Raw genomic sequence first — 22,589 nt, 5'->3', positions numbered from 1 at the left:
TAGGGAATACTAATCTTGTTTTCTAGAAGATCATATAGTTCAAATTTTTAAGTTGGAATTTTGGGAAAAGCCTTTATCTATGCAAACAAATAAAGTATGTATTCCTCTTTAAAAGTTTAGAACATCTTTACATATATAAGTTGTAGTATCCTCTTTAAATAATGCTCAGCAGATGGGGTACTATACATTATACAAAACAATACAAAAAGATATATGATGAGGAAAAGTTAGGGAAGGACAGGCAAGTCCGATATTGTGTAATAGGCAACATTAACTCTGTTAGAACCTTGTTGTTGCATTTCACTGTTGGTCTGCTAAATAAGTAGGAAGTCATGGTGGTTCTCAGGAATACAGGTTTGAGAAATGAAATGATAGTAGACATTTGAGATGTTAAAAAGGACTTCAAGTATGCTACTAGCTGATTTAAGAATGAAATTATTTAGTATGTTAAAAAGTTTGAGAAGAAGCCATCCAATGGATTCAGCCATGGGAAGAGAATTGTCAATACGCAAACCTACATCCAAATCAAGTGGGAGATGCTGATGAAGTTATTTATTAAAGAAATCAAGACAACAATCAACCCACTGATTAACTTCCAGAAGATAGGAAGAAAGAGGTCAAGGACAGGGGAGGGGCGCCTAGACAGGTTAGGAGGAGAGGGATGATGCTAAACCAAAAGCTATACTTACAACCAAATCTAATTAATAGTTGCACCAAATATCATAATTTATTCTGATTTAGGGGTCACAGCTATTTAGATATTAATGTTTTTCTAAGCACCAGTTTGCTTAAGATAATAAGTGGAAACCCTGTAATACTCCATACCCTATATTTTGATGATATTATGGTTCAGAAGACAAACCTGGGTTGGATTTATCCAATAGTGTATGATGGGAGTGCAATACTGTTTTGGATTAGGCTTGTATGAAGTATGCTTTAGCAATGTTACCACTTGCTTCAAATTTAAATTTCTTATGATGGATTAACTTTGGGTGGCTTTTAGGAAAATTTCGAATAAACAGGCTCGATATGCAAAACATGGGGTGAAATAGCAAATCGTACTATTGCTGAACAGTAGGGTGTAAAATGAAAGTTTTCCAAGATAAAGAGGGGGCTTTTGCAGAAAGCCCCCTAGATTTGGAAAGTCCATTTCAGTGCTTTTCTTAAACAATATCAACATCTCTCTTTAAATATATTATATATGCATGTTATGCAATGTTTATAATTAACATTATGTTTTTCCTTTTGTTCTAGTAAGAAAGATGTCTAAGGTTTTCAAGCAATTGCTATTTTGACTTTGACAGGGACTTAAGTTTTAACATGCTGAGTGGCAAGATACCAACATCATTTAACAATTTTACCTCCTTAAGGCATCTGTAAGTTCAACTACTCTTTTATTTTCTCCATCGCTGAGTATTATTTTATTGTAGTTAGTTAAAAGGGCATTTCAGCGCATAAGGCTCCTGCCTAGTAGGGTCTAGGAGTTAAAGATGTAGGTATCCTTTCTGAAGAGGTTGTTTCCATGATTCAAACCCATGAGTCCATGACCTCTTGGATGTAAAGAATAGCCTTACGGCCACACTCTCTTGTTGTAGTAAGTTAGCTAATTAAAATAAGGAAAGAAGGATTAGTTGTCTATGAAACTTAGTTCTTGCATAGGAAATAAATGCTAAAAATTATACTTGGTTGATATCTTGTTCCCATAATTTAACTTCCTATATAAAGGAGTGCATTCCATTACATGGAGGCTCTTGCCCCAATGCAGCCCTAGAAAGGGGAGACCATCATTTTGGTCCCCATCTTTAAGTAGTTACTTTAGTATGTTGTAGTAATACAACACCACCAAAACCTTTTAGTCCCTATCTTTTGGGGATGCCAATGGGTTCTTATTCAAATTTTGCATATGCAATGGTTTTTGTCAAAACAATGTTATTTTTGGTCTTCCTCACATCCAACTTGAATGACATTGCTCCTTATCATTGTGCTGTGTTGTTTCAGCATAGGCTTATATCACCTGATAGTTGGAAAATGTTATGAGCAATATTCCGAATAGCAAAAACTTCAGAACTAAACTTTAAACATCAACCTGGCAGCATGCATAAAAAGCTGAGGTCGAACACAAAGCTTGATGATGGATTTGTGCGATGTCCACACAGAATATTCTTATAGAGAATTTTGTATTAGAAGATCTGGTCTTTCTTATGGGAAAAAACATTTTCTTTCTTTTGGGAAAATTTACTAGGTCTATGACTCACCTTTATGACTTTTTTATTTAACATTATTTTCATAAAAAATATTTTTAATAGTGGGTTTAAACTATTACACATTTAAGCTTCTCCTGACGTAGGATGGCCAGCCCAATGGCGAGCTGGAAGGTCGTTACAAAAGATGAAAGTTTCAATGTTTCTAAAATAACTGAAAGTTTTAGCCTTTTACTTCTAGAGAGATCCCTGTGGAGAAAAGCTGAAAGTTTTCAGTTTCTTATGTCGCAATAAAACATAGCAGAGAAGCTGAAAGTTTTTGCATCTTTATAAATGCTGAAACTTTCAGCATCATCAGAGCAGAACAGAACTTTGCATTTCTAAAACTATGTTTTCCTCTTACCAGATCTGAACACCCTGCATCTTCTTTAACTACAGCAGTATCTAACACATTCAAACATGCATCATCATAACTGCTTTCTAGTATCTTAAATTCTTCTCCAACCAAGTAAATTTACAATATAAATCAAAGTATACAAACAAGTTTTCAAACAAGGTCAAGTTTACAAGTATGTGGAACTTAAAATCTACAATATAACATGGTCATAGTGGTAAGGATGGCTGTGCTGATACCCAGTTGGCATGGGGCGTGCCAAAATCTCATGCCTTGGCATGCTCCTATGTCCTAGTGGTACCTTTGACATGCCTCTAATACATTTTTCAAGGTCTATATATATGTTTTTGGTTTAAATATTGTATTAAAGTCAATATTATAGTCTTTTATCCTTAGATAATTTTGTAAAATTTTATTAATGATATAGAAATAATCAACTAGAAATATAATTCAACACATAATATGATTGAATACATTCATTAATTGATAATAGCTTAATAATTAAAACCAAAACTTGTTTGAATGTAGTTAATCTAACATGTTCCTATACAAATTTTAACCTAATTTGAATGAATTTGACATATTAATTTTAGATTTTTTTTTTTGAAATTGGGTGGAAATCTAATCATGCAGCAATTTTTTAGCTAAAAATTATAAACTTTTAGTTCATATATGTTCTTATACCAGTTTTGATCCAATTTGAATGAATTTAACATATTAATTTTGGATTTTTGAAATTTAAAGGAAATTTTAGGAGAAATCAAACTTTTGATTCTTACATTTTAAAGAGTATTTTTCATAGATTTGACACCAAAATGGTACATTTATGTAGAAAAACCCTCGCAAATAATAGTATTAGCCAAATTAAGTTATATTTATCATTCATACACCGCAAATTATTTTTGAAAGTGTAAAGAGAAACTTCAATGACACTTTGACTTCAAAATCAATATTTCACTTCAATATTCTTTATTAAATATTTCATAACTTGTGTATATGCTTATACATATAATCTAGACATATTATATGAATATAAATTATGTTTTGAAATACAATTTGTCAATTACATAAATACAAATAAAACTTAACAAAGGCAAAAGTCCCTAACTGTGGGAAGAAGGTTTCCCAAAAGCTGAGGCCAAATGGACAAAGGAAGGTGGTGAACTGGTTGTAAATTGCCTTTGCATAATATTTTCAGCATTATCATCCCTCTTACTTTTTTACGATCCTCAACTTGTTACCCATTATTGATCCGGGCATAAAGGACTAGTGCTTATAGCCAGAGAATGGATTTTCATTTGCATTTTCATATCATTTTCCATGTGTTCTTATATATAACAAATAGCTATACTCAGTGCACGTTCTATTTGTGTTCCTTGAGATAATGCATTATCTTTTACAGATATCTGGGTACCAATAATTTGACTGGAGTTCTTCCTTCTGGTATTATCACTCCCCATCTTGTTGCTCTGTAAGTCCATTGAACTTCCTTTCTTTGCTTGCTCAAAACCTTACTCTTTCTCAATTCCTAGTTTCGCAATCTTATTCTCGCTGTCTTTAGTGTATACATTAAGCAACATGAGATTACATGATTTGAGTGAATGGTTCTTTTGCCAAAACCTCCTTCAAATTTGCAAAATGTTTTATTCTAATCTCAAGGTTCTCTTCTACTTTTGCTTGTGTTTCTACGCATGCTAATGCCCATGAGGTGGAATTCTACAAAACAATATATTACAAATAAAATGCTTTTTGGTGTGTTATGTGATCCTTATGTACCCTTAGCATTGGAGAACAACAAGGTTGTAAGATGTACATAAAACCAGTTGAACTAATAGCATGGTTACAAGTTTCGACCGGTCCTGAGTGGGATCAGTCGAAACGGATCAAGATCGGCCATCCAAGGTTCAGCCTGATCCGGCCGATACTCGATCCATTTTGGGTCGGGATTAGCCGTATCAGCCGAAACTGACCGAAATTGAGAGAGCGACAGGGAGAAAGAGAGGGAGGAGAGTAAGAAAAAAGAAAGAAAAAGGAGAGTGAGAGAGATCAAGAGAGCTCGTCGAAGGGAGTGAGAGAAAGAGAAAATACCTCATGGAAGCTCGTCGGGAAGCATTGTTGGAGAAGAATCAGAGAGGGAGAGACCGAGAGAGAAGGGAGTCAGTGAGGGAGAGGGAAAGGGAGAGTTAGTGGGAGAGAAAGAGAGAGGAGAGAGAATCGGAGAAGGAGAGATTGAGAGAAAGGAGTCGGTGAGGCGGAGAGAGAGAGAGAGAGAGAGAGAGAGAGAGAGAGAGAGAGAGAGAGAGAGAGGGAGTTAGTGAGAGAGAGGAAGTGGTAATGGGAGAGTTAATAAGAGAGAGAGAGCTTGTGAGAAAGAAAATTAATAAGAGAGAGGGTGGGAAAGAGAGTTTGATAAAAGAGAGTGAGGGAGAGGGTAACAATTTTTTTTTAATTTGTATGAGAGGGAGAGAGAGAGTGAGTGGTAGGAAGAGAGATAAAGATTAAGAAAATAATATTTATTTTTAGATTTATATATGAATAATTTATATTTATAACCTATTATTATTATTTTTTAAAAATTTATAATTTTTTTGTATTTTAAAATACAAACCGATTCCGCCAATACGTATTGTTTTTTTGGATGGCTAATCATAATCCTAATTCTGATAATTGAATTCTTGACTAAATCTTAAGCTGCTAGGTAATTGATCAACATTGCACATCATTCCTCTAACATACCTCCTCACATGTGGTCCCTATGCACCTGGATGAATGAAAGACAATGGAAAAGGGATTAAATGGGGCTAATGTTGCATAAACTTCAGACCTCTAGAAAACAAGCTCCAATATTATGTTAGATAACCAATTGACCTAACTAATTTGTTAGGTAATGGACCAATAGGCATAGCATACCTTTAACAAGAATAATGGATCCCCAAAGATAATTTAATAGTATCTAGAGAAAGCTGTATAAATATATCAACTTTGGGGCTAGATGGATGTGCTTGTTGTTAATTCGCCAACTATTCTACAAGATTAAGTTGTTAAGGAATGGTGGTTTTTATATTTTTTATTCTAACATTTTTCCCCACTTCTAGACTTGAGATATTTTGATAAGCCGAAGAAATGGACTTTAGTTAAATGAATTGAGGGTTTCTTATATTGTTGAACAATAGATGGGACTAAAAGAATTCAAACTTAGGACAACTACTCTATACTATGTTAACTCAAGAATTACTTTAAAAGGAAGCTATTAAAGAATGATGGTTTTTATATTTTATTTTCTTACACTGGTATATATATAGTATACATTAGATAACAAGAATTATTCAACCTTCAATCTCTTTCTGATGATAAGATTTTCATATGTAAAAGTTAGTTACAAGTTTATCTCAACTCTCAAGCATTGTAAAGATAGCTGCATACAATTTTGATACAATGGAGTTGTGTTCTTTTTTTTATTTTTGTTTTTTTGGTTGCGGGGATGGGGTTAGGGGGTCGGGAGGAGGAGGTTGGGGGGAATGGAGTAGTGTTCTATTGTTCATTGAGAAAAGTTCAAACAAGGACGGGTCCTGGGTAGAAATATGTGTGCTGACAAAGGAACTGTTGCGATATTGAGCTCAGCAACTTCTATTGTTCTTCATTGGCTCCATTGTCATTGCCGACAAGATTTTTGACATCCCCATTACACTCACTAATGGAGAGGAAAGATGGAGTGTTCTTCTCACTTCTCACCCTCTTGAACTCAGGATTGGGATTTCCTTTCCTTTTTGTGTGTTAAACCTGAGGCAAAGATACACTAATTTCAGCATGCCACAGCACAGAGTAGTCAAGTGTTTCTCCCTTATTTTTGGTGCAACATCACCTCAACTAGTCTCTACTTAAGCATACATTAGCATTATGCGGCAACACATTGAACATCCAGACAACAAACACACATGCTCACAGACAAAGAGAGACTATATTGTCGGGGTTCTCTATTGTTGTCGAGTTGTCCACTAGTCCTATTGCACTAGCTACTCATGAGGAGAGTAGCAGCTAAGGGCCACTGCGATCATCATCCCTCCATCAGTTTGTGCCACAGGGGTAGTAAACGATGAACAACATAGGCAAACAGACAATGGTTATGCTTTCAAGGGCCAATATTGGACAGCGAAGGTAAATTTAGCAATATGACTTGATTTCTCATGTAGGTACCTTACTTCTTACTAGCTTGAGATGTGACAGGAAGCACCCACAATGCCATATTTCAAATAAAACATTGGTTTAACCAATTAGTTAGAATTTTAAAGTTTAAATTGTTGGGTTGAGGACCTGAGGTCAATAGCAAAACTCATATCTCACATTTCTCACCACAATAACTTTCTGTCTCTAGGTTTGCACTTGGCAGATATTATATTCTACTTTTTCTTGGAGAACAATCTTTTGTACTGAGTTATCTGTTTTATAGATAAGCCCTTGTAACATAGCCTTCGCCCTGTACTGTTATACTTGTGTAAGACACTGTTCTATCAGATATATCTCTAATATTTATCACTTTCTTAGTATGAACTTCCTGATATTTTTTTCCATCTGCAGTTTGGTTATCATATGTAAGAACCAATCTGTTTCATTTGATTTCACTATAATCTGATGAAACTTGTTCACTCGTATATTTTCACTCAACGATTGCAGAGATGTCTCCTTTAATTCTATCTCTGGAGGTCTTCCTAACAATTTTTTAAGACAAGGGTTCTCAATGTATGTAATCTTTTCCTTTTACTGACTGCATAGATAACAAGATGATTGCACTATATAAGTACTTTCTTCTAAGAAATACATATTTTGGTTACTCTCATTTAACTCAATCACATTTTTATAGGAACTATATTGGAACTTTGATTGATACAAGCACAATATCAGACAGGTGGGTGCCAATTTGCAATAAAATAAGTGTTCTCATGTTACAAAATTTCTCTTTTGAAGCAATCTAGGTTTTGGTGCCTCCTCTTTTTCATTAACTTTGAGAAAATGAAACAACTCAGAAACCTTATCAACCGTTTCCAAATCAAGACATTGGTAACTGAGTTACTTATTAAGATAAAGATATTACTGTTTAATATGAACAACCTAAAATGAATTTTTTTAATAACGGAGAAATTTGCATCTTTGCTTTCAATAAATACCATCTCATCTTACACGGTGAGCACAACATAGGAGTATTCATAGAACTTGTTAGAGTATTTCCCTGATAGATTGTTCTTAGTGTATTTGCCTCTTCCATGATGCAGCAGAACTTTAGATGTACTTCACTGCCTCCATGAGAATTCGTCATGCACTCCCAAAGATTCAACATGTAAGTATAATGTTTGAGATTTAGTTTTTTGTTTCCCTTTTTCCCTGCTTCTAAGTCTTTCTCCTCTTCAACATAAATTGTTCTTTCCTTTTTTTGATCGTACTTCTACCTTAAGCTTCTTATGTTGACAATCACATCTAGTCTATTGGTGCTAGATAGCAGTTACTTATGGTTTTACATAGGGACATGAAGTATTCTGAGTTATTTATGTTCAATAAATGTCCATTATCTGAAAACTAATAAAATTGTTGGAAGTTTGAATTTCAATGATTTATGTGAACAAGAATCCAAAGCAGATAAATCAAATCCTTTCTTTTGAGAACAAGTGGGCATATCCCAATTAGCTTTCATTTAGAAACATAAAAGAATACCAGATAAGAGAAGTTTGGGTGTTGGGCTTCTCCATTGCCTCCAAATATCAGAGAATGTGATGAGGAAGCCTAAGGTGGTTCAGACTGCTTTTATGAAAATTCTGCACTTTCTTCTAGATAAGTCAACAAGAAATTGCAATACATCAGAGCATTTTACACCAAGCAAACCCGGGGAAGGACTGGTGGAGGTCTGGAGGGTTCATACTTCTCATGATGTGAAGAGAAGGATTCTTTTGAAGAATTGGAAAAGGAAGAAGACATGCATCTGAGTATCTGGTCTACCAAATTTGTCACACCGTGTAAGCCAAGCTACCTAAGAATCACTTTCGCAGGAATGCCCTTGGTGTGAGTTTTGTCAAGGAAGCCAACTCGTGGAATATCTTGACTATTGACCGAAGACTAACTTCCACAATAGTGGAAGACCAAGCCGTTGAAGTTCTCCTGGAGAACTTCTCCCATACTACATAGCTGAAAAGGAAGACTTCAAGGAAGATCATTTGCACTGAATCTCCACTTATTGAAGTCCTTTAGGGAAGAGTCCTTTAGGGGAACCTTTTGTGCTAGCAGGTAACCATCAAGAAGGCTTTTTGCAAGAAAGTGAGGTCCTTGATGTTGAGCTTCACCACCAATTGGATCAAGAATTCCCAAACCTCCCTAAGATCTACTGTGCAACTTTCACCTAATTTAGAGTTCGAAACCCACTAACCTGTTCATGGCCTTTCTAGAGGAATGCGCTTTTAATCGAGTCTAGGCGATCAAATAATCTTCACAAGAGCCTAGAGAATGAGAAAAAGTAGGTCGAGAAAACAGAGGGGATGACTTATACTAGAGTTATCCAGCCTCTGAACCAGGGAATTTTGGCTGCCTAACAAAAAGTATATTCTTAAATTTATCCACCAGTGTCGAACAACCAAGGGAGGAGTCTGTCTAGCTAGAGGGGAAGACCAAGATTTGGAAGTTTGCATATTTTGTTAAATCATAGGAGGATATATTAAACTTCTTTGTCAAGAGTGCCATTAGCAGAAATTTGAGGGACCAATTTGTAAAATATAGATAACGTAGGATGTTATATGCAAATATAGATAAGTTTGCAATATTTTTGACTAAATTTTTTATTTATCCATCATCATTCTAACTAAGGTTTCGAGTATCAGGGTCAGATCGGTATCGGTCGCTCGTATTGGATCGAACTATTTTTTAATTACGTAAAATTCTACATATTATTTTAAAATACAGAAAAATTTCTAAAAATTTAGAAAAAATGATAAGAAAATAAGAAAATAAAAAGTACTCACATATGAAGATTAAAAACTTAAAAAATATATTAGTTTACTCAAAATTTAATATTTTGATGAATACTAAGTTCTCTTGTAAATTTTTGTGGTCTTCATCATCATAATCACCATAAGTTTGTAAATAATAATGCTTAGGACCAACGATGGCCGTGCCACAAGCACGGACTGTGTCGACCACCGGCCGACACGGCACGTGCCTCGGCATTTGCCGGCCGTGCCGTAAGAAAGTGAGAGAAAGAGGTAAGGGATACTCACCTTTGCCTTTGTAGTCGCCGTCGTCGTTGCCATCGCTCGCTGATTGCCGCCCGCCGTCACCATCGCCTGCCGCTCACCGTCGCTTCGTCGGGTGCCCTAGCTCGTGTCACGACCCGTAATAGGAATCATGACCGGCCATGCATCTCAATATACTTGAGACACACGAAGCCTTAACAATACTTTCTACATGTACGATGACAAAATAAATAAATAAAATAAAATTTTCTTTATTAAATTTTATTACTAATTGCAATAACATAAAACAATGTTAATATTTTTGAGTCTCTAAACTAAATAAATAAAACTTCTAATTTAAAGCATAAAATCTAAAAGAGCGGAAGAATAAATAGGTGAATCCTAAGTGGAGGTGGACTCCGGGTACATCTCGCTCAGTCGCCCTGCTGACTATTACCTGAGATAGATAAACAAATACAAAAAAAATAGAATCTATGAGCCAACAACTATAACTCAGTGAGTGGAATTCACTCGAAAACCAAATAAAATTCTACATTATATTAATGCTGAAAAAGATTAAACTAACAGCAACAGTATCCATAATAATTGCAATAAACATGCTCTTTAAATAATAACAATGATAACAATAGAGAGAGAGTCACAACTTGTAATCTTGCATGGTTTCAACATATTAATATCTTTTCAATATTTATACTGTCATATGTCTTAATGGGTTTAAACCCTGCGGATCCACATAAACTATAAGTCACCTCGAGATGACGCTCGGGACTTTTCTTCATAGCTGATCCGATTAGGGTCATCAGAGGTATCACCCTGTGATCAACACATTCTGTCTTTTTCTCTAACCGTTGAGAGAAGTTAGAATCACCTAGGAAATTTTCTCATTCATCCTAGGACTATTCTCTAACCCCGCCAGAGTCACCCAAGAAAGTCACCGTAGTGATCTAATTTAGGATTTTTCCCTGGACTTCTAGATAAACTTGAGTCATCACGGAAAATCGTAGACGATTTATACCGGGACTGTTCTCTAAGTCATACCAAATACTAGTCTCATTTTTTTTTCTTTTCACAAATTTTAATATTTGCACGAAGTATGGTGATGCACTGAGTATAATGATTAAATGCACAAAAAATATAACAATTAAATTTTTGCACGTACGGATAAAATAAATAGATTTGCACACAGGAATTGTAATAATTAAATTTTTGCACGTAAGAGTGAAATAAATAATTTGCACACAGAAAATTTACATGGTCTGACAAAGGTATGAAATATAATAAAATAAATATGTGAGTGAACCTACTTACCTGAGTTTAGGTAAGACAACCGAAATCTCAAATATTTAGCTCACGTACTAAAATCACCACCTTAAATAATAAATAATATTCAAAATTTTAATTTGAATAATATCAATATTTCTAAAATTTAAAAAAAACTAAAAGAAAAAATAAAATGGGTTTAACCTACCCATTGGATTAGGCTGGGCTGCTGCTGGCTTGGCCCAATCCAAAAAAGAAATCAATTAAATCAGGTTGGGCCGAGGCCCAGCCAAAATTAATTGAATTGGGCTTGCGCTAATCCGCAGCCCACCAAATAAGTGGTTCGGGTCGGGTCTTTGGATCCGAAATCCAACCCGAACCCGAACCCAATCTTTAAAAGAAAAGGGTTGGCTCGGGTTAAACCCAAGCCCCACCCAAACCCTTTCTCTTCTCACAACCAACGCGAGGAAGAGAAGGGTTGAGGGAGGGAGTGACCGCCGGCGACCCTGCCGACGACCTTGCCGGCGGCGGTTCACAACCACCCTCAACCTCTCGGCTCTCTCTCTCTCTCTCTCTCTCTCTCTCTTCATTGTCCTCATGAGGTGGAGGAAAACTCACCACCGATGACCGACGTCGAGGCCGACGTCGATTGGAGCCATGAGGGCTCCCTAGAAGACATCACCGACACTGGCTTGGAGCACGAAGCTTCCGGTGACGATGCGATTGCGACCCGAAGCCGCCTGCCGGCTTGATTTGCCGATGAGGCCGAATTCCACGAATTAGGTATTTCTAATCTATCTCTTTAAATTTAAATTAAACTAGAGGGATGAGAGGGCTCACCGAGGAGGAGTGTGGTGGTCCCAATTTCCTCCGGCGATGCTCGGGCGATCTGATCCCATAGCAACGACTCCGACTGTGAGAAAAGAAAGAAAACGATGGAGGAGAAGAAGGCTTGGGGGGGGGGGTTTGAGGAGAGAGAGAGGATTAGGGTTAAATTTATAGATTAGAAGAGGATCAAATCTAATCCTATTCGGATTAGATGAAATCCCCTCTTTTCCGCGCCTCGTCGCGTGCCGGAGAGGGAGAGGGGAGGGGCTGCACGTGCACCCTCCTGTCTTAACTCCCAAATTTTTTTTTCTAGTTCTGACAACTATTCCCAACAAAAAGAAATTTCATCCTCGAAATTAAAATTAGCGAAATACAAGGATAAGGTAATACCGTAATAGTCGCTATGAAGATTGAGGAAATAGCTCCGGATGCTTTTCCCTCATCTTATCTTCACGCTCCCAAGTTGCTTCTTCTGACTTATGGTTTTGCCATAAAATCTTCACGAAAGAGATTACCCTATTTCGAAGAGTTCTTTGCTGAGTCTCTAGAATTTCCACAGGTTGCTCTTCATAAGATAAATTTTCTCGGATTTCCAAAGATTCAAAGTCGATCACATGGTCTGCATTAGGCACATACTTTCTCAACATAGATACATGGAAGACATTATGTACTTTAGATAACCTAGGTGGTAGTGCTATTTGGTATGCCACCTCTCCAATGCGCTCTAACACCTCAAAAGGTCCAATAAAGCGAGGACTCAACTTGCCTTTCTTACCAAACCTGATCAATCCTTTCCAAGGTGACACCTTTAGGAAAACCATGTCGCCTACTTGAAACTCAAGGTTTCTTCTCCGATTATCAGCATAGCTCTTTTGACGGCTTTGAGCTGCAAGAAGCTTTTCTTTGATTTTGACAATTTTCTGTGTAGTATCTTGTACTATATCTGGTCCCAATAACTGTCTTTCACCAACCTCAAACCAACAAAGTGGAGATCTACATTTTCTGCCATACAACGCCTCGTAAGGCGCTAGCCCTAAACTCGAATGATAGCTATTATTGTATGAGAACTCCATGAGTGGAAGATGATCATCACAATTTCCTTTCCACTCCAAAGAACATGCTCGCAACATATCCTCAAGGGTTTTCAAGGGTTTGAATAGTCTTCTCGGATTGTCCATTTGTTTGTGGGTGATAAGCTGAACTGAATCTCAGTCGTGTCCCCATAGCTGAATGAAGACTCCGCCAAAATTTAGAAACAAAACGAGGATCTCGATCAGATACGATAGACAAAGGTGCGCCATGGAGTCGAATAATCTCCCTAATATAAAGTTGTGCAAGACGATCTAAGGAGTAAGTCATACGAATGGCCAAAAAGTGAGCAGACTTAGTTAGTCTGTCCACGATTACCCAAATTGCATCATGATTTGATCTAGTGCGGGGAAGTCTTGAAACAAAGTCCATAGTCACATCCTCCCACCTCCATTCCAATAAAGGCAAAGGCTATAACATCCCTGCAGGCTTTTGGTGCTCAACTTTGACTTGCTGACAAGTGAGACATCTGGCCACAAAGTTAGCTATGTCCTTTTTCATGCCATTCCACCAGAAGTTTTCTCGCAAATCTCTATACATTTTTGTGCTGCCTGGGTGGATACTGAATCCTGAACTGTGAGCCTCTGACATAATTTCATTCTTTAACTCCTCGCTAGCTGGGACGCAGACTCGATTTTAGAATTTGACTAGTCCTTCATCTGACCTCGAATAGCCAGGAGCTTCTCCTTTTTCTAATCCTTCCAAGATCTTCTTGAGGTTGGCATCCTCTAATTGAGCAGCCTGGATGCGATCTAAAAGTGTAGGTTTGACCACTAGCCGACTGCAAATAGCTACTCTCTCTGGATTTGATGTTACTTCAATTTCCAGGCGTCTGAATTCTTCAATAATGCACTGCTGACAAGTAAGTGCTGATAAGTGCCCCTCTGATGATTTCCTGCTCAAAGCATCGGCTACCACATTTGCCTTCCCAGGATGGTAATTGATACTAACATCATAATCCTTAATTAATTCTAGCCACCTGCGCTGCCTCAAATTAAGTTCTTTCTGAGTAAAAATATACTTGAGGCTCTTATGATCAGTAAAAATTTTACAAGATTCTCCATAAAGGTAGTGATGCCAAATCTTTAGTGCAAAAACCACCGCAGCCAACTCAAGATCATGAGTAGGATAGTTCTTCTCATGAATCTTAAGTTGTCTAGATGCATAAGCTATCACCTTTCCATGCTGCATTAAAACACAACCGAGACCCTATCGGAATACATCACTGTAAATTACAAAGTTGCCGCCCTCCGTCGAAAGTGAAAGGATAGGAGCTGCAATCAATCTCTGCTTCAGCTCTTGAAAGCTATTTTCACAATCATCTGACCACTCAAATCTCACCCCTTTTTGGTGAGGTAAGTGGTAAGGCGATCCGTAAAAATCCCTCCACAAACCTTCTATAGTAGCTTGCCAATCCAAGGAAACTGCATACTTCAGATACTGAAGTAGGCCTCGGCCAATTGCTAACAGCCTTGATCTTCTTCTAATCCACCTTGACTCCATCCTTGCTAAGTATATGTCCTAAGAAGGCCACCTCATCCAACCAAAACTTACACTTTTTAAACTTTGCATAAAGTTTTACTTTTTAAACTTTGCATAAAGTTTTTCCTCACGAAGAGTTTGAAGTATTGTCCTCAGATGTTCCTCATGCTTTTCTCTGCTCTTGGAATAGATCAATATATCGTCAATGAATATCACAACAAATTGGTCCAAGAAGGTTTTGAAGACCCAGTTCATTAAGTCCATAAAAGCTGCAGGTGCATTTGTAAGGCCAAAAGGCATCACTAAGAACTCATAATGGCCATAGCGAGTCCTAAATGCTGTCTTTGCAATATCCTCATTCCTGATCTTCAATTGGTGATAACCAGACCTCAAATCGATTTTTGAGAAGACCTAAGAGCCTTGCAGTTGATCAAAAAGATCATCGATCCGGGGTAGTGGATACCTGTTCTTCACAGTGACTTTATTTCATTCCCGATAATCAATGCAAAGATGCATCGATCCATCTTTCTTCTTTACAAATAAAACTGGTGCTCCCTAAGGTGATACACTCGGACGAATAAAACCTAAATCCAGCAATTCTTGAAATTGGGTCTGCAACTCTCTAAGTTCTGTTGGTGCCATCTTGTAGGGTGTCTTTGATATTGGTTTAGTGCCAGGGAGCAGATCTATGGTGAAGTCTATCTCTTGATCGGGTGGAAGACCAGGTAGATCTTCAGGAAAAACATCTGGAAATTCATTTACCACTTGAAGTTCATGAATCTCCTGCTCTGCACGCTCCACACCCACTACCGATGCCAAAAAGCCTGGGCATCCTTTCTTCATTAATCGATTTGCTTGAAGTGCTGAGATAATACTGGTCGTAGGAATCTTCCGCTCACCCTAGAAGAAAAATTCTGGCTTCTCCGAGATAGAAAACGTAACCCTTTTCATTCTACAATCTACTATAGCATAATGTGCAGATAGCCAATCCATACCCAATATAACATCAAAATCATGCATGTCCAGACAAATAAGATCTACTAGAAGTTTCTGATCGTCTATCTCTACTAAACAAAATCTGCAAATAAGATTTAGAAGTATAGTCCTCCCTATGGGTGTAATCACTGCTAAATATGATTCCATAATCTCAGGTGCAATAGGTAATAAGGAAAGAAAATCAGGTGAACCAAAAGAATGTGAGGCTCCGGAGTCAATAAGGACTTTAGCTGGTATGGAAGAAATAGATAATGTACCTTGCACCACGGATGGTGAGTGCTCAGCCTCTTCTTGGGTCAAGGTATAAATTCTTCCTTTATTCTTTGGCCTCGCTCCTGGATTTCCGCTACTTGCTGGAGGCCTATTGTTCGTTGTGCTAGACTGGGACAGTCGATGCTGTTGATCCTGTTGAGAAGTCGGACGCCATCCCCCACGTGGTTCTCTGCAATCTCTCGCTAAGTGGCCGGGTCTTCCACAGTTGTAGCAACTTCGTGGTACTCCATTGCACCCAACACTAGATGAATGTGAGCGTCCACACCTCGTACAATTTTTAAGCTGACTCTGTTTGGGACCTCCCCCAGAAGGGTTTGGTCCACTCCCGGTCCTCAAGGGTTGTCCAGACGGCTGACCACCTCCTCTGTTTTGCTCCTGGTACCTCCTCGGCTTCTTCTGTGGATGTTGCTATTCTCGTTCTTGGCGAAGCTCCCCAATGTTTCTCTCGGCGAGGAGTGCCTTAGACACCATTTCTGGAAGTGTCCGACACTGGAATAGTGATATCCTATCTCTGATGGCTGGCCGCAATTTACCCTCGAAGAAGCTAACTTTCTCTTCCTTGCTCGCTGCTATATGTGGAACAAATCGCAACAACTCGGTGAACCTCGCCTCAAAGTCCACCACAAGACATGCCTCCTGTCTAAGCTCAAAGAACTCATCATACTTCTTCTTCTTTAATGCCCGAGGACAGTATTTCTCAAAGAAAATCCTTTTAAAGTTTCCCCAAGTCATCTCCTTCTCTCGTCTAATGTACTAGCGCTCAATCATCCGCCACCAATGCTCTGCCCGATCCTCAAACATATAGGTCGTCAAAGCAATCTTTTGATCCTCTGAACAATCCAAAACTCGTAATATCTTCTCGATTCACAACAGCCATGCCTCTGCTTCTATCGGATCAGTGGTCCCTCTAAAGGTAGGTGGAGATGCCTTCAAAAAAATTTCAAACATTGTACCCCTATCTAGACTAAGGGGCCTTGACTTTGATGTAGCCGGAGTCTGCGATGACTGTCCTCCAACGGCCTGAAGAAGGGTCTGAAGCACTGATACCACTGTATGAGTAGCATGAATTGGGGCAGGAATGGGGATTTGGGCAGGGGTAGGAGTCTGGGTAGGAGTAGGAACTTGGGTAGGAGCAGCTTTCGATTCCAAACCAGGAATAACAGTCGGTGCAAGAGCTGGCGCTTGAGTAGGAGTCGGCTCTTGCTCCCTACTCCTGTCAGGAGATAAACTCTGGGCCGCAACTCCTCGTCGACGACGACGCGTATACATATTGCCCCTTCAAGATTTATAAATAAGATAGGAATAATTTTACTGAATATAATAAAAATTTCATAACAAACCTGAGCTTATGCCACCGGACCTCCACACAACTCTAAGGGTGTTTAAAAATGCCAAAAACCTGGCTCTGATACCAACAATGTCATGACCCGTAATAGGAATCATGACCGTCATATGTCTCAATGGGTCTAAACCCTGTGAATCCACATCAACTAGAAGTCATCTCGTGATGACGTTCGGGACTTTTCTTCATAGCTGATCCGGTTAGGATCATCAGAAGGTATCACCCTATGATCAACACATTCTGTCTTTTCTTCTAACCGTTGAGAGAAGTTAGAGTCACCTAGGAAATTTTCTCATTCATCCTAGGACTATTCTCTAACCCCGCCAAAGTCACCTAAGAAAGTCACCGCAGTGATCTAATTTAGGACTTTCCCCTGGACTTCTAGATAAACTTGAGTCACCACGGAAAATCGCAGACGATTTATACCGGGACTATTCTCTAAGTCGTACCAATACTAGTCTCATTTTTTTTTCTTTTCACAAACTTCAATATTTGCACGAAGTATGGTGATGCACTGAGTATAATGATTAAATGCACAAAAAATATAACAATTAAAATTTAGGTGGAGGTAGCCTCATGAGTTAGGGTTCTAATAGCTCTAGTTTCACCTAAATCGGAGTTCCGGATAAAAAGTTAAAAATAAAATAGTGGAGATAGATCAGAGAGGGCAGAATGATAAATATCTGACGTTGCGACAGTCGTCAAAGGGTGGCGAACGGCTAAGGGTGGTGGTGAATGGCCGTAGGATAGGGTGGCTGCTGGAGGTAATAGTGACTATGGGTTGGAGGTAGAATTAGGGTTTCTAACTTAGATATACTCGTAGAAAGATAGCGACGATCTAACGGCTACAGTAAAAGATAAAACGATAAGTAATGTAGGGTAAATAAACTTAACTTAACTTAACTCAATATTCCTTTCATTCAATTCCATCCTAAATAAAGAAGCCTAGTCCCTTTATATATAGAGGTCGGATACAATGAGTCCTACTCGGACTAGCCCTAAAGGCTTATACGACTCGAACTAGGACTTGCCTTAGACTAACCCTAAAGACTTATATAACTCGAATTAGAACTTGTCTTAGAGGCTTACATGACTTAATTGAACTTGTCTCAGTGGCTTACATAACTTAACTAAACTTGTCTTAAGTGCTTACATAAGAGATAAACATGACCTAGGGATAAACATGACTTAGCTAAATCAGCCTTCCTCATCCTTCTCGAATTGATTTGTCGTTCTACAACAGATAGAGTCCGAATATGGAGAAACCTTGAATACGGAAGTTGTACATCAAGACGTCTTCAATCTTCTCCAAGCGGTCGTCTGTGGAATATCCTTTGAATATTTTTTCAAAACTGTGCATAGCTGAATTAGTTAATTTATAATAAATTTTAACCTAATAAGACTCTAATTAAAGCAAATAAGCAGATAAGATAACTAGACTCAATCCATTGAGCCCAATCTCCCCTTAATGTGATCCAATCTGACTCGATTCGCATCATGGTTGGGAGGGTGGGGACATCGATATGTCTCACAGGTTGGATTTGACTCATCCCAATCCATTTCAGGCAGGATCGGCTCTATACGGCCAATACCCCAGCCGAAACCAGCCAATGAACTAGTTTCAACTAATCCCACTTGGGATCGGTCGAAACTGGAAACCATGATTCTAATTGTATTGCTACTTTTAATTAGCCATCATCATCATTAGAAAAATCAGATAAGGTACCTTTAATAGGTCATCATTGTAATTTAACATAATAGAATCATGTACATCTAACATTTTTTGTAAGGTACTTTTTGTTTTTTTGTTTTTTTGTTTTCTTACTTGACATTACTTGACATGTATTAAAAAAATAGATATACCTTTCCTTTTTTATTTTAGTATGAGTTTTGCACTCATATTATTACTTCCATAAAGAATCATCATATTGCTACTTTTCTCTTTTCTTATTAGAATTTTTTTTTGAAAAATATAAATTTATCTTGTATTTTATTATTTATCTAGTAATAAAAAAAATATTACTAATAAAGATGTTCATCTGATTACTCTCAAAAGCATAACACAAATTTTTCCTTTTAAGTTTAAGATATCTTTTCTTTAATTTCTAGATCCCTATTTTCAATTTTCTTGTTTTCAAACTAAACATCAAAAAGTGAGGGAATCGTACTTTCAGTTTTTTCACTTAACCAAACAAGTAAAAGTAAGAGACTCTTAATTCTAATCTTACATTTTTCGCACCAAACAATAGGAAGTGGAAAATTTTTGTTGGGAAATAATTTTCCTGAGAACTTCTACTTCCCCAGACCACTTCATTTTCCCCATTTTTCGACAACCAAACATGCCTTTAGAAGCCATTTGGTCGAAAAGAATGCGACTTTCAGGTACTACTGTATATGATTTTATAAAAATGAGGCAGGGAAAGGTAATAGAGACTTAGGAAGGTAGTGATAGAAGGGAAAATTGAAGGAAGACATTCTACATGGGTTCGGAGAAGTTGATTTAACTATTTAAGAGAGTAACGGTGGTTCAACAATGAGTTGATCTAATTGTTCATATTCACTATCTTTGAAATAAGTACAAGTTTGACACTATAGCTGAAAATCCCGGTTCATAAAGAGACGCTGCCTTAAAGATAGTCAATCTGCAACCTCTTACCGTAATTCTTGTTATGCTCACTGGCCAAAGATCACATAGTGCATAACTCTTGCCAAGCTCACTGGTCAAAGATCACATAATGGAAGTGAAAATATATGCAGTCAATTTTCCATTTACAAAAGGTAAGTCTTTAGGAATCTATTGGAAGCACGCAATATAGTGATCCAGCTATAACTTCTTAACTGTTGCCACTAATAGTATGTAAATAAAATACCATGCCATTGTCACTGTGAAGGGCAGTAAACTCATTCTGCAAAAGTTTGAAGGTTTCTCACATGGAACAGAAAAATGAGTTCTGCATAATGAAACATGATTTTCGTTTTGTCAATGCTACTCTATCTTGTGTTATGCATGTTTTATTTGTGAACATACTGGTCTTACTCTCAGCATACTTATAACTGACTCACTAGTGTGTCATTTATACAGTTGTAAATTCTTCATTTGCTGTAAAATGCGGTGGCAATGAACAAATGTCGTCAGGCATTTACTTTTATGATGACTCCAATAATCTTAGGGCTGCAGAGTTTCACGTGAACAGAGAACATCAATGGGTTGTGAGTAATGTAGGCTCTTATCTTTTGGATCCTGTTAACTCAATTGTGACAACGAGTGCTGAAATAAATGGAACATTTGAGACAGAACTTTATAAATCAGCAAGGAGATCACCCAGCTCTTTAAGATACTATGCAGTCGGCCTACCTAATGGAACATATAAAGTTGACCTTTACTTTGCCGAGATAGTCATTGATGACTCGAAGTCCTGGAAAAGCCTAGGAAGACGTTTCTTTGACATCTATATTCAGGTATCGACCAACTGCAAGTTGTCCCATAAATCACAGATTAAATTTTTACAGCATTTCACCCTTTTGATCAAATGCAGGGTGATATTGTCAGGCAGGATTTTAACATTATCGATGAAGCAATAGGATCTAATAGAGCAGTAGTAAAAACTTTTGAAGCAAATGTTACTAACGGGGTCATTGATATACATTTCTTCTGGGCTGGAAGAGGGACCTGTTGCATCCCAGAAAATGGAAATTATGGGCCATTGGTTTCTGCATTACATGTCTATCAAGGTATTATCTTCCTCAATATCTTGTTATTGGAAAACTTCCTGGGTGGGAGACTGACATTGTACTCTTCCTTTTCTCAATTTTGGCTTTTGAAGATTCCATTGTGATACCTACACCTACACAATCCAGCAAGAAGGAAAGAACAGGAGTTCTTGTGGGCATTGCAGCTCTTTGTATAGCCGGTGTAGCGATATTCTCATCCATCGCTTACCTTTGGTGGAAATGGCTTGCAATTGCTGGCATCCAAATTCATAATGATATGCCAAAAAGAAGTTGATTCTTTCTTTTCCTTTTTTCCTTACCCTGTGTGAGTGATTTAATGTTACCATATGACCGCCCCTCTAAACCTCCTCCGTTTGGTCCAGCATATAAATTTCCTTTGCCAAATGAATGAGCTTGTCTGGGCACCTGATATCTTGTAAAGATACCGGGAGCGAACAAGAGAAAAACAAAGGAAGTTGGTTATGTACTAGAACTGCTCGTGCTCGTTTATACCGGTGTTGCATCTTCGATTGCTGATGGCTCCTTCAGGAAGCAATATTTTAGAGATAAGAATGTAGTTGAGTGATTGAATGCATAACAGACGACAGTCATCACATCATGTCTTGCCATTGTTAGAATGTCGTTCAATGATAAATTCTGTGTAACAGATATTCGCCCCTCATTTGCGCCTCATTATTTCTTGTAGTTATATCTGAAAAAGTGAAGGATTTATTTTGTGTATTTTTACTATATATGAGAGAAAGACTGGTCCAAGATGAAAAGGTTTTTCATTATAATCCTTTTATTTTGTAGAAATCTTCACTTTTTGGCATTCCTCTTCTCTCCTGCGGCCACCCATCAAAGTCTTGCTAATCCTGCCCTTGATAAGTCAATCTCTAGATTTCTCTTGTTAATGGTTTGTATATATTTAATGTTCTTATTTGTGCTTAGCTTAGGTATTTAAAATTCTCTATATTGTGAATTTTTTATTTGGTATTAATATTAGTTTTGTGAATTTTTTATTTGGTATTAATATTAATTTTGCAAATCTCTCTCTTCTCTTTAAAAATCTCTCTTCTCTTCTATATTCTAAAATATATGAAAATTTAAAATCATACCTGGAAATAGAATATCGATATACAATATGTCAAAGTGATACCTTCCGCGATTAATGCAGAAAATTAACACATATCCACTAGCTCCTTGGAAGAAAATAGTATGGATGGCATTTACACAAGTTTATATGTGAGGAAGCCACAATAAAAGGGCTGAGCCAATAAGAGCCAAAATGGGGTCTCTTCCTACAATTTGAAGTTTTTATTTAATTTACTTGGGTAATCATGTGATGCCACCCTCCTAAAAAGAGTTAGCTTACTCCCTACGTAGACACTACTCTCTATTTTATGTTATAAAATTGTAACACTTGCTAATTGGTCACATGAGGCTCTACCACTAGATCAATTTGTACTCTTCTTGTAATTCATTCCAAACATACTCATATTATACTTCAAATAAACACTCTTATTAGTGTATATATATATATATATATATATCTGAAGGCACAAGAGAAAATACTACACAACTACAAGATCTGCCACGTACTAACATTAAATTATAACTGACACAACTATATAAACAAATTAGTTATGTAAAATGTCATCTATTAAAACAAATATACAACTGATACTTCTATTCCAAACCTATATAGAAACTATCATCTATACCACATAAACTCATGACTGACTACAGAATAAAAATTATCATAACTCAAAGGATCTGTTCAT

At 37.4% G+C, this 22,589-nt stretch overlaps 1 protein-coding gene across 3 annotated transcripts in view; it reads left to right on the top strand.

The window, feature by feature from the left end:
• The window catches only part of LOC140799883 (uncharacterized), a 28,249-nt gene extending 6,647 nt beyond the window's left edge, over window positions 1-21,602 (top strand). The window contains exons 12-19 of one of the 3 annotated variants that reach the window (XR_012111092.1): window positions 1,305-1,376; window positions 3,998-4,066; window positions 7,267-7,332; window positions 7,454-7,498; window positions 7,863-7,927; window positions 20,177-20,313; window positions 20,390-20,553; window positions 20,631-20,769. Coding sequence is in view for 2 of the 3 variants with exons in the window: in XM_073154403.1 (XP_073010504.1) it covers window positions 1,305-1,376; window positions 3,998-4,066; window positions 7,267-7,332; window positions 7,454-7,498; window positions 7,863-7,927; window positions 20,177-20,553; window positions 20,631-20,826; window positions 20,919-21,100 (1,072 nt within the window). In the remaining variant the exon portion in view is untranslated. Of the gene's footprint in view, window positions 1-1,304; window positions 1,377-3,997; window positions 4,067-7,266; window positions 7,333-7,453; window positions 7,499-7,862; window positions 7,928-20,176; window positions 20,554-20,630; window positions 20,827-20,918 lie in introns of those variants that run through there. The other 2 variants (XM_073154404.1, XM_073154403.1) reach the window with 2 other exon arrangements.
• Window positions 21,603-22,589: the final 987 nt, after the last annotated feature.

Source organism: Typha latifolia, chromosome 13, assembly GCF_019914945.1.
Source record: "Typha latifolia isolate L0001 chromosome 13, TyphaL0001v2, whole genome shotgun sequence".
Lineage (NCBI taxonomy): Eukaryota > Viridiplantae > Streptophyta > Magnoliopsida > Poales > Typhaceae > Typha > Typha latifolia.
Note: the sequence above shows the minus strand (reverse complement) of the source record. Positions and strands in the feature narration are given on the sequence as shown.